Source organism: Nyctibius grandis, chromosome 8 (genome assembly GCF_013368605.1).
Source record: "Nyctibius grandis isolate bNycGra1 chromosome 8, bNycGra1.pri, whole genome shotgun sequence".
Lineage (NCBI taxonomy): Eukaryota > Metazoa > Chordata > Aves > Nyctibiiformes > Nyctibiidae > Nyctibius > Nyctibius grandis.
Genome location: NC_090665.1, coordinates 30375358 through 30391099, shown reverse-complemented (window position 1 = coordinate 30391099; position 15742 = coordinate 30375358). Strand labels below are relative to the sequence as shown.

Genomic DNA, 15742 nt, shown 5'->3' with positions numbered 1-15742 from the left:
TGGTGTGATAATTCTGCATTAGGGTTTTAAAAAAAATTTTATTTAATCTCCACAGTGGATATCTGTCATTTTTTTAGATGGTGGACTGCTGTTGTGAGTTATCATATTTTGCTCTGCTTTTCTGGAGTTCACAGTGTAATATCCCCAAAGGTAGATTTTGTGCTTCGTTGAGATGGTGACCTTGGTGTTCTTTATAATGCTTCACATTGAGGAAAAAGTATTTTCTCCCTGGCTTATCTTATAAAGGGTGAAAACTACTATCTATACAATGACTAATAAGTAGCGCAATTGTTGCTTCTGGTGGAGTGTGATGGTGGAAAGCAGGGAGACAGCGTACTGACATCAACAGCGTAATGTACTTTGAGAGGAGGATGTAGTACAAATTCCCCATTTGAGAACATCAGGGAGAGAAAACGGGTTTTACCTTGGAATCATTCTGCCACTGACTTGAAATATTTGGAAGCAGAGATGTCAGCTGGCCTACAGGAGGCTCTTATTATTAGTGTGTTGTCAAGTGCAGCAAGTGAAGACTAAAATAGTTGTATCTTGTTTAGTGCTGCTTCCACAGCTGTTACTGTGAATGCAGTCTGAAAGATTTCAGCAAAGCCAAATATGCCTAAAACTTGGGCAACTATGGAGGCAATTGTGATGTTTTTCTAAGGCATATAATAGAGATTCAGTTACCAACATGGTGCTGCTTACTAACTCCAGGTTCTCAATATGCTGTGCCAATAATTCCTGCCTGCAGAAAGGGTAGGAGACAATTTCCTTTTACATAATAAAGACCATAAAAGGGCAAAAATGAGTGAAAGGATGGATATTTGATACTGCTTTATATATCTGGTTTTATTTCATGTTCACACTGAATGGCAAGGTCCTTGTTAATAAGAAAGATCCTGTTTTGAAAGATGGTAGGTGACCATGTTCTTAATAGCACTCTTGAGAGGGATGTATGAAAGAAGTTTTTTAATTCACATACTTATATAATTTGAAATAGTGCTTGCTAGAACTGCTTCAGTGTGGTTTAGAATTTGTCTTTATTAATCTTTCTGATCTTTTTCAAAAGAAATGGGAGAGAATCACTCCTTTCTTTACCCCAAAGTACATACACAGGGTGGAAGAGACCCCTCTTCCAGATTTGGATTTGGATTTTCTTCATCCCAAGTTAATGTAATAGCTGGGCCACTTGAAGCTTAAATTCCTTCCTCCTTTAATTTTATTTTTAATTGCTCCAATGAAATAGGAAGTTTCAAAAAAATTTATGTTTTTTGATCAGTTCTAATTGTTATGTATTTATAATGGATGTTTGTCTTGTGTCTCCCCACCTGCCTTTTGCACTTGAGAGCCTAGTGTGAGAGTCCACGTTGTGGGATGAACATTCAAATAGTCCTGGCAAGGTTTGTACTCGCTGTTCCAGCTGTTACTGCACAGCTGGATCTGTTAGTCAAAAAGGGATGGGATGAAAGCAGTCTTCCTTGCTCAGTTTTCTAAATCAGCAAACTGCAGTTAGGCACAGTATTTCACCCATATAGTTAAACCTCATCTTCTGGCACTGAAATAAGGCACTATTCTTAGTGAATCTTAAAGAGCTGTGATACTTGCCTTGACTAGTTGATGTTTAAAAACCATCTTAAGGAACCTTAGTATCTCCCTAAGTTTAATTCTAGAAAGGATACACCTTTACAATATTGATTCATGCTGCTCGTACATTCAGTATTTATTCTGTACTTTTTAAAGAAAAAATATTTGCAGTTGTAAGGGATAATGATTTCACAAACGCAACCACAGCGTCTGTGCGGCGGTTAAACGTGAGCCTCAGGGCGCAACGTTCACCTCTGCTGGCGAATGTTGAAGCAACGTTTGTGCTCTTACAGGTGCCCCGCAGGCCCCCGCGCCCTCTGCCCGCTCGGGGAGCCGTTGGCCGTACGCGGCAGGCGCTGCATCCCCGCCGGCAGCGCCCTGCCCCGGAGCGGGCAGCGGCCGGTCCCAGCAGCCCTCCTTTGCCAGCGGCCGGTGAACGCCGCCGCCCGCAGGCAGCACCGCGGCCCCTCGGCCGGGAGCGCCCCCCGCCCCGCAGCAGCGCCGCCGCCCGCCCTCAGCCCGGGGCCAGGCCCGCCGGGGCGGGGCCGCGGGGGCCGGGCTGCCGCAGCCCTGTCCCGCCCCTACCGGCGGCGGTGGGCGGGGCCCCGGCGGGTGGCGCAGGCGCGGAGCGGGCCAGCGGCGCCGCGTTCTCGCGAGGCGGGGCGCGTGGAGCTGTGCTGTGCTCTGCTTGGGGCCGGCCGCGGGCCGGGCTGAGGTGAGGAGGAGGCGAAGGAGGAGGCAGCGGCTCTCGCAGACGCGCTGCGCGGCGGTGGGAGGCGGGAGCTGAGGGAGGGCGCACACCGCTGGGCCGGGCCGGGCCGGGCCGGCTGGGCACGGGGGGCGGGCCTGACCTTGCCCGCGGCCGCCGCCGGTCACGGTGTGTGTAACAGTGCGGCGGTCTCTCGCGCGGCGTAACGTGAGGCGCTTCCCGCGGGCGGGGTGGTGTGGGGGGGTGTCGCTGCCCTGTGCGGGTCTGCGGCGGGGTGCGGGGTACGGTAGGGCCCCGCCGCCCGTGGGCGTGAGGAGCCGGTGGGGGCGGGCAGTGCGGGTGTACCCTCGGGGAGCGCCTCGCCCACGCGAGCTCGTTCCGTGTCAGTCCTGGTAGACGCTCGGGCTGTAGGTTCTTATTTAGGCAGGATGTTTATTACTTAAACCGATGTTTTATTTAATTTTTTTGTTTGTGACCCCGCAACACAGCGTATTCGCCAGCGTAGTTTTGTATTACGGATGTTTGCCTTTTTATTATCTTTAGAAACTTGATCTAAAAGGACCCGGGTGCGGAGGCCATGGGTTTGTCTGCGTCCTCCCCGGCTGCTGCAGGTCAGTCGCCGAATGCATCCAAGCCGCATCAGACGGTGTCTCCACCTTCAGAATGTCCTATGCATCAGGAAAAAACGAGCGGTAATTATTCTTGAAACTTAAACGAAATAAAATCTTTATATGGAAAAGAAATTGACAAATATTTGGGAAAAAGAAAGAAAAAGGGTTCTACAAATAAAAGTGTGAATTTTTCCTTTAGCAAATAGCTCTCAAGTGACTTTACGTGAAAAGAGATCAGGTGTTCACCAGAACACCATGCAAGCTGCTTTGTCTGTAGAGACAGCAGGTGTTTGCTGTAGAACCTGTGGGTTGCTCCCAGTTGTCACGTTTCACAGGGGTCCTGCAGATGTATTCCCATCGAGTGGTACACCCACAAAGGGTCAGGGAGGCGTGGGGCCCCCTACAAAGATGGTAACTGGGAGCAGGTGGTTGTTGCTAGAGAACATGCATCTGGAAAAAGGCGGCAGAAGGGTGGGATAAGATGAATGTCTGGAGAAGGAGGACATCAGCTCTTCCGTTGACACAATCAACACATGTTGGATTAACATTGCTGTGGAAATCTTAGCTACAAACAGCTCAGTATAGGGGCCAGCGTGGGGTGGGGAATGAGCATTCAAGGACTACATAGAATTTTTGATCTTACCATGGTGCTGGGTCCTAAAATAGGCAGGTAAGAGAATAGTTAAAAGTGTTGTAAAGCTCAGAAGAAAAAGCAAAATACCAGTTTGTATCTACATGAACTGTTCATTCAATGAACTGTTTCGCATTTTCTGCCATGTCTTAGGGTCATCATTTTGTAGCAAAATATATACTATTTTTTCCTGTATTTCAGGTTGTCCAATGCACATGAAGACTCCTGATCATAGAAGTGAGAACACAGACAACGTTCCTGCACATCAGGAAAGAGCGTATGAATTTGTAGCATGTCCGGTGAAGTCTGGTACATCTCAAGTGAAAGATGACATAGATCCTAGCAATATGGTAACTTTGGCTTAGTTTGGGTGTTTTCTTCAATCTTGTTTCTTCTTAAATACTATCCCCAAAAGGTAAATAGGGATACTGTCTAAGGTGGAAACTCTGGTAATTAACATTATTTTTTTTTATTTTTTAACACTCTTTTTTCTCATTTTGTGTGCAAATATTTGTATAAAACCACATTACATCTTATTTAACATTCTCTTCTTCAAATTTACATCTTTTTGGTAAAAGGTGTTTTTCAGTTTGTAAATACCCTTTGCTGCCTATTTCTATTTCTTAGTTACACGTAGGTTTTTATGCTACATTAGTGGTTTCTAGGTTCTATGTAATAGTGGTATGGGTAAGTGCTGGTTCAGAGCTCTCCAAGGTTTCCTCTGATTTACACTGGTGTTTTGAAAGTTGAAGTTCAGGCAAAAGGGGTGTTGATCTTCAGATGACAAAGTTGTACAAGAGTTTTACTGCCAAAAAGATAATTTTAGTGGACTTAAAACAGTTGAACTTCTTGATCGTTGTAGCAGCTGATTAATTACGCTTTGATTTTTCTCAAACACTGTAACATAAAAATAATTCCTACTCTAGTTTGTTGTTGACTCTCCTTGTTTTGTAGATGCCTCCTCCTAATCAGCAGCCATCCCCAGATCAACCATTTCCGTTGTCAACTGTTAGAGAAGAATCTTCCATTCCTAGGGCACATTCTGACAAGAAGTGGGTCTACCCTTCAGAGCAAATGTTCTGGAATGCTATGCTAAGAAAAGGGTAAATACGCTGTTAATTATCAGATGGAGTCTGTGAGTCTGAAATTCGTGAAGTAATATCATTAGTTATTATTCATTGATATTATTTAAGAGTTTGTGGACTCTAAGCAGCAAATAATTAACTAGCTCTTTTAAAAAGTAGTATTTTTATAAACAGCTTTATTTTAAAGGGTGAGCTGGTCTCAAAGGCTGTGTCTCCTTTAGTGATCAGCAAGATGGTAGGGAATGTGAGGCAACTGCCACTAGCTCAGAGAATTTTCTTAAAAGTTAGTGCATAGGCATAGACTAACTTTGCATGATTTCCAGCTTTCAAACTCAGTTGGCTTCATGCTAATCCTATAAACTGATAATAAAAGTTCTGCGATTGTGAGAACATCCAACTTGACTTAGCAAAACTGCTGAAAATATGAAAACTGTTTGACAAGTAGGTGTTTTAAGTCTTGACAAAAATTCAGTGTAGGCAAGATCTAACTGAATGATAAATGTCTCCTGTGGCCTAAAGAACCTTCTGTGCTGCTGTTTCTTTATTCTTTGGTAATTACTTGTTAGTCATTCTCAAACAGATCTAATTTAAAGGTGGTTACTATTAAAACAACAATAATTCTTTGTTCTACATATTAATACTGTTCTTAAGACATATGTCATAAGCAGTCTATATTAAACACAAGTTCTGATCCTGTAAACACTTAAACGTGTTCAATGTTAGTTACACCTGTTGTAAAGGAAGCACGCACATAGTCATAGTGCAGGGCCAGGGAGATGAAAGGCATTTCTAAGTGTACACAAAATGTATTGAATACAGGGCTCCTGTGCATTAGGAATGCGAGTGGGATTTTTCCTGAGCATTTTTGTGACTAGTGTGGATGTGCTGATGTTTGCACACTCTGATGAGTTTCTGATCCAGTTAAGCTGTTAATATAGCTGACTAAAATTTGTAGATCTCTGTGATGACAACTTTGATAACTACACTTTTACACAGAAAATTAACTGGTTTTCAAGATGCTTAAGCAGATGAGCCAGAAGTTTCTGTACTTGCTTTGTGTCTTTGCATAAAACCTTAAATCTCTTGATTCAGAAGCCCATCAGGTAAACTGAGGAAGGTGGAGTATAATGCTTGTAAACTGTTTTCAAATTCTTTTTTTTTAGGTGGAGGTGGAAGGATGATGACATAACAAGTGAAGACATGACCAACATCATTAAGATTCACAATCAAAATAATGAACAAGCTTGGAAGGAGATTTTGAAGTGGGAAGCTCTTCATGCTGTGTATGTACATATGAAGTGAAAAGCAAATCCTTTGGTTTGGCTCTTGCTCTTGTAATTCTTTGAAAGTAGAATGTCTCTTTAGGTTTTGCAGAAATACTCTGGTGCTGATACGTCCCAAAAGTTATGGTCTTGTAGGATCCTACATTTTGATTCATATGGAGGAAGATTATACAGAAGAGTTTAACTAGAACTGAATAATTACTATATTGATAAAACTGATGAGCATTTTGGTGGTGTGTGTATAATGTGGATTTGGAGAAATTAGCTTCTTAGTGTATCTATTTGGGAATTATTTAATTGAAATCTTTCTGTTATGAAAAAGATACAAGATGTAAACTTAGATTAAAAGTGACTGGTGTAAAACAAACTGTCACTTTTTAGGTCAGTATAGTCCCTGTTCCTAGAAGGGACAGGCTAGTTAAGCATTCTGTATGTAGAAATTTTTCTCTGAAATTCCATGACCTTTGTTACACAGTAGTTTTGATTACAGTTTTCTGTTCTTTAATGGTTTTCTGTTCTTTAATCCGTGAAATCTGTGGATTAGATTTGCTGAGAACTGCTCTGTTGATAAGTTAGAACAGTGGTGTGGAGCCTATCAAAGGTACTTTATCATACCAGCAGTAAGTGCTGTCAGAAACTGGGGGACTTTTCAAACCTTTAAAAAAAAAGCTGGTTTAGATCACTTGTAATTAATTTTTTACTGTTACTCTTTCTCCTGTTCGTATTTTCTGTTCCTAAAACAAATTACCATAGTGGTTTAAACACTTAAAATAAGACTGTTTTAAAAGGTAAAAACTTCTTTCTTTTTTAATTGTGTGCACAGGGAATGTCCATGTGGACCATCACTGATGCGGTTTGGAGGCAAAGCAAAGGAGTACTCACCAAGAGCCAGAATACGCTCATGGATGGGGTACGTGGGCAGGAAAGAAGGTCTTCCAGTGAGGTGGGAGGGTAGGGAGATGTGTCTGAAAACATGGTGTAGAATTAATTTAAACATGTTTCAGAACTGGAATTGCAAGTTATAATTACCAGAAGATAGAAGTACTAGTGGGGATCTTATGCCAGTATCTGGATAAATAAATCTTCTTAAATAGGACTTCCACTCCCTCTCCCAGGTTCATAATATCCATTAAAATATCTACGTGGTCTATTATCTGTCTTTACAGATATGAACTTCCCTTTGACAGACATGATTGGATTGTTGACCGATGTGGAAAAGAAGTGCGATACGTTATTGATTACTATGATGGTGGAGCAGTAGATAAGAACTACCAGTTCACTATCCTGGATGTTCGCCCTGCTTTTGACTCTCTCTCGGCAGTGTGGGACAGAATGAAGGTAGCTTGGTGGCGGTGGACTTCATAACTTCTGTGGTGTGTAGTCGAAAAGTAAACCACTTTCCTCCTAGACTAAGGATAAGGGAATACTAGGACTTGAAATAGAAGTTCACTGCAAGTGTCATTATTTTCATCATCACCACTGTTCTTTGTGGGTGGGAAGGGAGGATGGGGAAATACAATGTTAAGTACACCGATGCTTTATGGTGTTTTGAATTAAATAATAAAGTTATAGTAGCAAAAACACGTATCTTAATTTTCTTAAGAGCTGGGAAATCTTTTCTTATTTTGTCACGGAGTCTGCGTAAGCTTGCTGCCTTTTCATTTTGTGGCTCCAGAGCTGCACCAAATCCATTAGGTTTCTGATTCTGACTGCAGTTTTGAGTATTACTTAAATAGTGAAAACTAGAAATTTCATAAATGATTTCACATAGTTACAGTGTTTGGATACTTAGATGATGAATAAAGGGTACAAGATCTGGACTGTTTCAAACTGCATGTTTTATTAACTATATAAAACCATATATTTGTTTTCACATGGGCACTTTACCTGTTCAAATACATGCTTCCTCAGAAGAGTTAGTCAAGTTTATTCTGTTAAAGGAAGTATAGTATAGTATGAGTATTTTTAAAGGTATGTTAAGTTGAAAATAAGGGGAATATATTCATGCCTTAATCTGCAGTTTATCTTTGAACAGAACACCTGTTAGAAGCAGAAAATGAGTGTCAGTTACTTTTAAAACAACATTTCTAAAAGGAGATAAACTTGATATTTAATGGCTATTTATTTGAGTATTTAAAATGTTTGTTTTATGATGTAAGAAAACTGTATTCTTTTAGTATTTTCATGTCTTTAATGTGTGTCTTATGTAACGCATTCAGGACAGAATTAAGCCTTATTTAAAGAAATTGTCATGCAGTGCATCTGTATTTTGCATCTTGGCTTCATCAGCTGTACCATAGCATGGTTTTTTATACAATATGAAATCGCACAAGGGTGTATGACTACACAGTCATACACGTTTCTGCATAGTGCTTATAGTGAGGCATATTACAGATCTGTATATAACTTGGCTAAAAGGGTATCAAAAGTTCCAAGAAATAAGGTTGATTTGAGTGTTTTCTAAGAGTGATACATGTTAATGCTTTGTGGCTTTAAAGATTTGATTAATGTTTGTGCTTAATAAGGGAAACTCACTTTTTTTTTTTTTTAAGTCTTCCACTGTAATAGCTTTAAATTTACATGGCTTGGTAAATTTCAGGTGCCACATACCCCAAAATTTAAATTATTCCTCCCTTTCAGCATATATTGCTCTTGAGAATGAGTCCTCCATGCAGAACACTTGGGAATGGAAGGAATAAGAGAGTACCACATTGTAGCTTCTCAAATTGGAGAAGCTTCATTCAGGAAGCTTCACAACATTAGGGGAACCAGCTGTACATTCATTTTCTGGAAGTGGTTATTTTTAACTGACATTGGAAGTTTTGTTGGTTTTTTTTTCCTCAGAGGAGAAAGCTCCTCAATGTTTCAGTCAAGTAACTTCCCATTTAGGAAAAAAATATTCAGGGAAGCTTCCATACTTTAAGGTACTAATGGAAATGAACGGTTCCCACTTCAGAGACAACTGTTCTTCATGGTAGAAATAAATATTACCCAGAAGTCCCGAATCCTAAGAGAAAACCATGCTCTTACCCTTATCTGCTTTCCTCACTCCTTTTTCATGTTTTTAGTGATTCATATATATATAAATGAAAAATAGTTTGGGGCAAAAAAAAAATCTCTATCTAGAGTACCCAGTGTATATATGAAATATGAGAAATGTGTGAGCTTGTATGAAGCATAGCTGATAATGAAAGAGCTGCTCCTCTCTGTTCTAACAGTGAAGACTGAGGCTTATTGCTTTTTGGGGTGGGTTTTTTTGGTTGGTTGGTTTATGCATATATTTGGTAACCTGATATACGCAGAATTCTGTATTTCTCACAACTAAACATGGAAAAGGTACACCAATGTAGGGAGTGCTGCAGAAGCTGCAAAATAACGAGTTTGCTTTGTTGATTTTGGAAGTGTGATGTTGAGTGCGTTACGGAAATTGTAATTGCTGCTAAATCTGGTGAAAGGTGTCACATGCCGCTTCATGCCTTTACCGTCTTCTGTTCCATCTCACATAGATTCAAAATTGTTCTTTTCTGTGCTACTGCTAATGAAATGTACTACTTTGTCATCAGACAAAAAGGAGAATCAAATAAATATAGTTTTCTTAACTTTGGTATTTGGAGATCATATTTTTAGCTGTAAGAATTATCAAGATGAGCTCTTGCATGTGTCATATGAGATTGTAGTCTGTTACAATTAATCACATATTTGAATATGTACTACTATTTATTCAGGTGAATACAGAACCAAAACCCAAGAACTAAATTCAAGTGTTTGCCAACCAAACCAGCAGCTCTCAGAATAAAAGCACATGATAACAAAGATACTCATCCTGAGTGTGGCTGAATTCTGAAGAGAGGAATGCAAGGAATTTTTTTTTTTTTTTTAAATAATCCTTGAAGTATAAATGAAAATAATTTCTACAAGCAGTAAGACTTAAGGAAGTAAACACGGAGTTTTCTCTTTTAGGTCTGGGTTACTTTATGCATGATCTTGGCTGTTCACTATTTCTCAGAAGATGGGTGTCAGAGTGGTTAGAATTCTAATGTAAACTTGAAAATGATTTAAAATGATATTTTTTACCCTTCAGAAGGATGTTTTAACTGTAAAACTATTGTTTAGGCTAGATTAAAGGTAGTATGTGTCTGTGTATGCATAAATAAATACATTTATGTCCTTTCTTTGTAAATATAGAAAAGTATGGAGAGTTCATGAAACTCAAAAAAGTGAAGAAGTGTCCTGATCAGGCCCTTTCGGGGAATTCTGCAGCAGCATCAGGTTCCCAGTCCCAGTCAGGCTGAAACAGAAGTTCGGAACCCAGCATCTCAAACCAGGTTAACCTTTGCACATGCAAAGGGAAAATGTGGACACTGCCACTAAAGCAGGACCGCTTTTAAAATCAGTTGTGTATTTAGGTATCTAAAGTTCACCTATGTTCTGCTTTACTGTGTTGAAGGCCTGCTTGACCTGTTGTGTTTGACTCTTGCAGTTAAAACAAGTTAGGAGAGCTCTCCTGGTCTGCAACTGAAGATGCTTTCTTCAAGGATATTGCAGTGCTCAGAAGCTGCAATCTCTGTGACTGACTGATGGAAAAGGACTCTGGCATACCACTCCAACCGTAATCAGGTCTTGGGTCATACATATGTAGTCAAGAGTGGTACTGATCTTTATTACATGGAGCAGGAGACCATTCTGCATTAAAGCATCTGGTTTGGCCTCTTGCCATTGCATCGCTTCAGGCAGCCAGTGACTGTCCTGCTGTTACGGTGCTGGGCAGCATGCTGCCGCTCTAGAGGGGCACCAAACACGTGGTTGCTGTGCCTACAACACCCTCCCTGCTCTAATGTTGGCCCAGCTGTCTGCTCTTCTGCGCTATGTCCTGTCAGTATCTGGGCAACATGAGTGCCCTGCAATTAGGGAGTAATTCACAGGCTTGTCCTTCACAGAATCACAGAATCACAGAATGTTAGGGATTGGAAGGGACCTCGAAAGATCATCTAGTCCAATCCCCCTGCCGGGGCAGGATTGCCTAGACCATATCACACAGGAACGCGTCCAGGCGGGTTTTGAATGTCTCCAGAGAAGGAGACTCCACAACCTCTCTGGGCAGCCTGTTCCAGTGTTCAGTCACCCTCACTGTAAAGAAGTTTTTCCTCATATTTAAGTGGAACCTCCTGTGTTCCAGCTTGCACCCATTGCCCCTTGTCCTGTCAAGGGATGTCACTGAGAAGAGCCTGGCTCCATCCTCTTGACACTTGCCCTTTACATATTTATAAACATTAATGAGGCCACCCCTCAGTCTCCTCTTCTCCAAGCTAAAGAGACCCAGCTCCCTCAGCCTCTCCTCATAAGGGAGATGTTCTACTCCCTTAATCATCTTCGTGGCTCTGCGCTGGACTCTCTCTGGCAGTTCCCTGACCTTCTTGAACTGAGGGGCCCAGAACTGGACACAATATTCCAGATGCGGCCTCACCAGGGCAGAGTAGAGGGGGAGGAGAACCTCTCTCGACCTGCTGACCACACCCCTTCTAATACACCCCAGGATGCCATTGGCCTTCTTGGCCACAAGGGCACACTGCTGGCTCATGGTCATCCTGTTGTCCACTAGGACCCCCAGGTCCCTTTCCCCTATGCTGGTCTCCAACAGCTCTGCCCCCAACTTGTACTGGTACATGGGGTTGTTCTTGCCCAGATGCAGGACTCTACACTTGCCCTTGTTACATTTCATTAAATTTCTCCCTGCCCAACTCTCCAGCCTGTCCAGGTCTCTCTGAATGGCTGCGCAGCCTTCTGGTGTGTCAGCCACTCCTTCCAGTTTTGTGTCATCAGCGAACTTGCTGACAGTGCACTCTAATCCCTCATCCAAGTCATTAATGAATATATTGAATAGAACTGGTCCCAGAACCGACCCTTGCGGGACTCCGCTAGACACAGACCTCCAACTGGACTCTGTCCCATTGACCACCACTCTCTGGCTTCTTTCCTTCAGCCAGTTCACAATCCACCTCACTACCCGATCATCCAGACCACACTTCCCCAGTTTAGCTGCGAGGATGCTGTGGGAGACTGTGTCAAACGCTTTACTGAAATCGAGATAGACCACATCCACAGCTTTACCATCATCTATCCACCGGGTAACATCCTCATAAAAGGCTATCAAGTTGGTTGAGCATGACTTCCCGTTGGTGAAGCCATGCTGAGTGCCCCTAATGATCCCCCTCTCCTTGATGTGCCTAGAGACAGCACCAAGAACAAGTTGTTCCATCACCTTTCCGGGGATGGAGGTGAGGCTGACCGGTCTATAGTTACCCGGGTCCTCCTTCTTGCCCTTTTTGAAGACTGGAGTGACATTCGCTTTCCTCCAGTCCTCAGGCACCTCTCCCGTTGCCCACGACTTAGCAAAGATGATGGAGAGTGGCCTAGCAATGACTTCCGCCAGCTCCCTCAGCACCCGCGGGTGCATCCCATCAGGGCCCGTGGATTTATGGATGTCCAGGTTGCTTAATTGGTCCCTGACCCAGCCCTCATCAACCAAGACAGATTCCTCCTCTATCCTGACTTCTTCTGAGGCCTCAGGGGTCCGGGGCTCCTCAGGACAGCCTCCAGCAGTATAGACAGAGGCAAAGAAGGCATTCAGTAACTCCGCCTTCTTTTTATCCTCTGTCTCCAGGACCCCCACCTCATTCATCAGTGGGCCTACATTGCCTCTAGTGTTGGCTTTACCTGCAATGTATTTGAAGAAGCCCTTTCTGTTGTCCTTGACCTCTCTTGCAAGGTTTAATTCCAAGGAGGCCTTAGCTTTCCTAGTTGCCTCCCTACATCCTCTGACAACAGACTTATATTCCTCCCAAGTGGCCAGCCCCTCCTTCCACGATCTGTACACCCTCTTCTTCCACTTGAGTTTGCCCAGCAGTTCCCTGTTTAACCATGCAGGTCTCCTGGTACCCTTCCTTGACTTCCTACCTGCTGGGATGCTCTGATCTTGAGCTCGGAAGAAGCAGTCCTTGAATGCTAACCAACTATCTTGGGCCCCCTTACCTTCTAGTACCCTGTCCCATGGGATTTCCCCTAGCAATTGCTTGAAAAGGCCAAAGTTGGCCCTCCTGAAGTCCAGGGTTGTGATTCTGCTAGCTATTCTGTTCCTGCCACATGAGATCCTGAACTCTACCATCTCATGGTCACTACAACCAAGGCTGCCCTCAACCTTCACCTCTTCAACCAGACCCTCCTTGTTAGTGAGGATAAGATCCAGCAGCGCTCCTCTCCTAGTTGGCTCATCCACCATTTGCATCAGAAAGTTATCATCAACGCACTGGAGGAACCTCCTGGACTGGGGATGGCTGGCTGAGTAGGCCTCCCAGCAAATATCAGGGTAGTTGAAATCCCCCACAACAACCAGGCCCTGTAATTGCGAGACTGCTCTCAGCTGCCTGTAGAAGGCCTCATCACCCTCCTCATCCTGATCCGGTGGTCTGTAATAGACACCCACAACAGTATCACCCCTGCCAGCCTGCCCCTTAATTCGCACCCACAAACTCTCAACTCGCTCCTGATCCGCCCCTGGACAGAACTCAATACATTCTAGCTGCTCACTCACATAAAGAGCAACTCCACCACCTCTCCTTAGCGGCCTGTCTTTCCTGAACAGGACATAGCCATCCATGACCACATTCCAGTCATGCAAGGCGTCCCACCAAGTCTCTGTGATTGCCACTAGATCATAGCCCCCCGACCGAACACGGATTTCTAACTCCTCCTGTTTATTCCCCATGCTGCGTGCATTGGTGTACAGGCATTTCAGGGAGCGAGCTGGGCACACCGATTTCACCCCAGGGGGATGGGAGGCCTCCTGGTCTACCTCAACACTAGAGCGTTGCCCCAGTGGTGCAAGCCCAGCTACTACCCCATCCCCCTTCGAATCTAGTTTAAAGCTCTCCGAATGAGCCCTGCTAATTCCTGTCCCAGAACCCTTTTGCCCCTACGACATAAACCTTTCCCATGTATCACTGTCACGCCTGTTGTCTTATAAAACCAGCCATTATCAAAGAACCCAAAGCCCTGCCTGTAGCACCAGTCTCGTAGCCAGGCGTTAATAGAGAGAATCCTACTATTCCATCCCACGTCATCACCTGAAAATGGAAGGAGGGAGGAGAAAACAACTTGTGCCCCAGACTCTTTCACCAACCGTCCTAGGGCCTTGTAGTCTTTCTTCATCCCCCTCAGACTATGGGATGCAGCTTCTTCCCCACCTGTCTGGAAGATCAGCAGGGGGTAGTAGTCTGTGGCCTTCACCAGGTTGGGGAGTTTCCTGGTGATATCCCTGATTCGGGCTCCAGGCAGGCTGCAGACCTCCCTGTGATGGGGGTCAGCTCTGCATATTGGGCCATCAGATCCCTTTAGGAAGGAGTCTCCAACCACTAAAACTCTTCTCTTCTTCCTTGTGGAGGAGGTAGCTATACGCCCGGGATGCCTGGAGCTACTGGCTATGGTGAGTCAGCCTACGACATTTTGCCCTTGTGTTGTACTGGCAGGTAGTTTGGAAAGGGGAGCTGTAGCTCTTCTGTCACCCTTTGTTTATTTATTTATTGCCCTCTCCCCTAGAAACAACTTTGCTTTTCCCTTTCATATTATGCCAATGGTCCCAGCTTCAACCTCTTTCAGGATATTTCAGCTAAGCCCTAGAATTTCTGCTGTACTTTGCTGTAGAAGGAGGAGACTCTGTTGCTGGTAAGAAGGTATTTGTCTCTGTTGTTGATTATTGCTGTTTTTTACCACCAAAGCGAAGTGTTCTGGATCGCAATTTTTGAATTCTGATGGGAAAGAGGCATGCTAGTTTAGTGTGAAATGGGACAATGCTGTCTAATGTTTACATAATGTATTTACTATCAGGACTTTAATGTGCTCTGTAAATAATGATTTAAAGTCTAAAATATGATGGTGAATATTGTTCTGCCTCCAAAAGGTGTGAGAGCGGCAAAGGATCTCTTGGTGCTCTGAAAATGATCGTAACTAGTCTGTCATCTTATGCACTCCCATTTTGCTGTTCAACTCTTGTGTCAAAGTGTGGGGAAACAATAGCTAACATGCTGAAGTTCAAAAGATGGAGGCACAGATCTAAGGTTGCTGTAGCTCAGCAGCTAAAAATAAAGGGAATTGGTAAACTAAGGAGCACTGCCTAATTGTTGGATTCTTACTAATGTTGTGTAACATTATATAGACACAATGATATATATGTTATATATAACATTATATTATATATTCTATAAAGAGGGTAGAAATGTCCCTTTCAAAAACACCACTCCTTTACTTGTTAAAAGATCTGTCCCCAACATTTACTAAATTAAATGACACTTTAATCCTTTGTCTCCCTTTGCTTACACCTGGAGGAAAATCGTAGTAAGGTTCCACAAGCAGATGCACTTGATGTGGAAGCTGAACTTATTTTGAGGATAGAAGATACTACTCATAATGCTAGCTGTGCTTATGTCTTCAGTGTCACACCCTTCCCTACCCGCAAGTATCTTTACATATGTTTTTTTTAGAAATACACAGCATTGCTAGTTTTCTACAAGTTTTCAGTAGGCAACTTCATGCATTTTTACTCTCACCAAAAGAAAATGTGTTCTATTTATTATTCTATCTTACTTTGTACCAGATAAATTGCAGGCAAAGATCTATATGCAGTGAATCAAATAAGTATTGATTCTCTCGGCAATGTTAATAATAACAGGCACCTATGGCCATACTAGATATGTCATTTTGTAAAAAGCATCCTTTTTAGTTTGCATTGGATAGTTAATCACTTTTATGTGCATCTTCTTCAAGAAAAAATGGCTTGCCAAACTCCTAGA

General features: G+C 43.0%; 1 protein-coding gene across 1 annotated transcript; it reads left to right on the top strand.

The window, feature by feature from the left end:
• The first annotated feature begins 2187 nt into the window (after nt 1–2187).
• On the top strand, nt 2188–9499 carry HCCS (holocytochrome c synthase). The gene is made up of 7 exons (XM_068407042.1): nt 2188–2296; nt 2834–2982; nt 3734–3882; nt 4487–4635; nt 5781–5900; nt 6724–6810; nt 7067–9499. The coding sequence occupies exons 2-7, from the start codon at nt 2868–2870 to the stop codon at nt 7263–7265; spliced, it is 819 nt and encodes a 272-aa protein (XP_068263143.1). The 5' UTR covers nt 2188–2296; nt 2834–2867; the 3' UTR covers nt 7266–9499.
• The last annotated feature ends 6243 nt before the right edge of the window (nt 9500–15742 follow it).

Excerpts from the sequence above, each read along its gene's own strand:
- HCCS (XM_068407042.1), top strand. The coding sequence starts at position 2,868 with ATGGGTTTGTCTGCGTCCTCCCCGGCTGCTGCAGGTCAGTCGCCGAAT. Across the intron at positions 2,983-3,733 it reads GCATCAGGAAAAAACGAGCG|GTTGTCCAATGCACATGAAG; the intron begins GTAATTATTCTT and ends CCTGTATTTCAG. Across the intron at positions 3,883-4,486 it reads ACATAGATCCTAGCAATATG|ATGCCTCCTCCTAATCAGCA; the intron begins GTAACTTTGGCT and ends CTTGTTTTGTAG.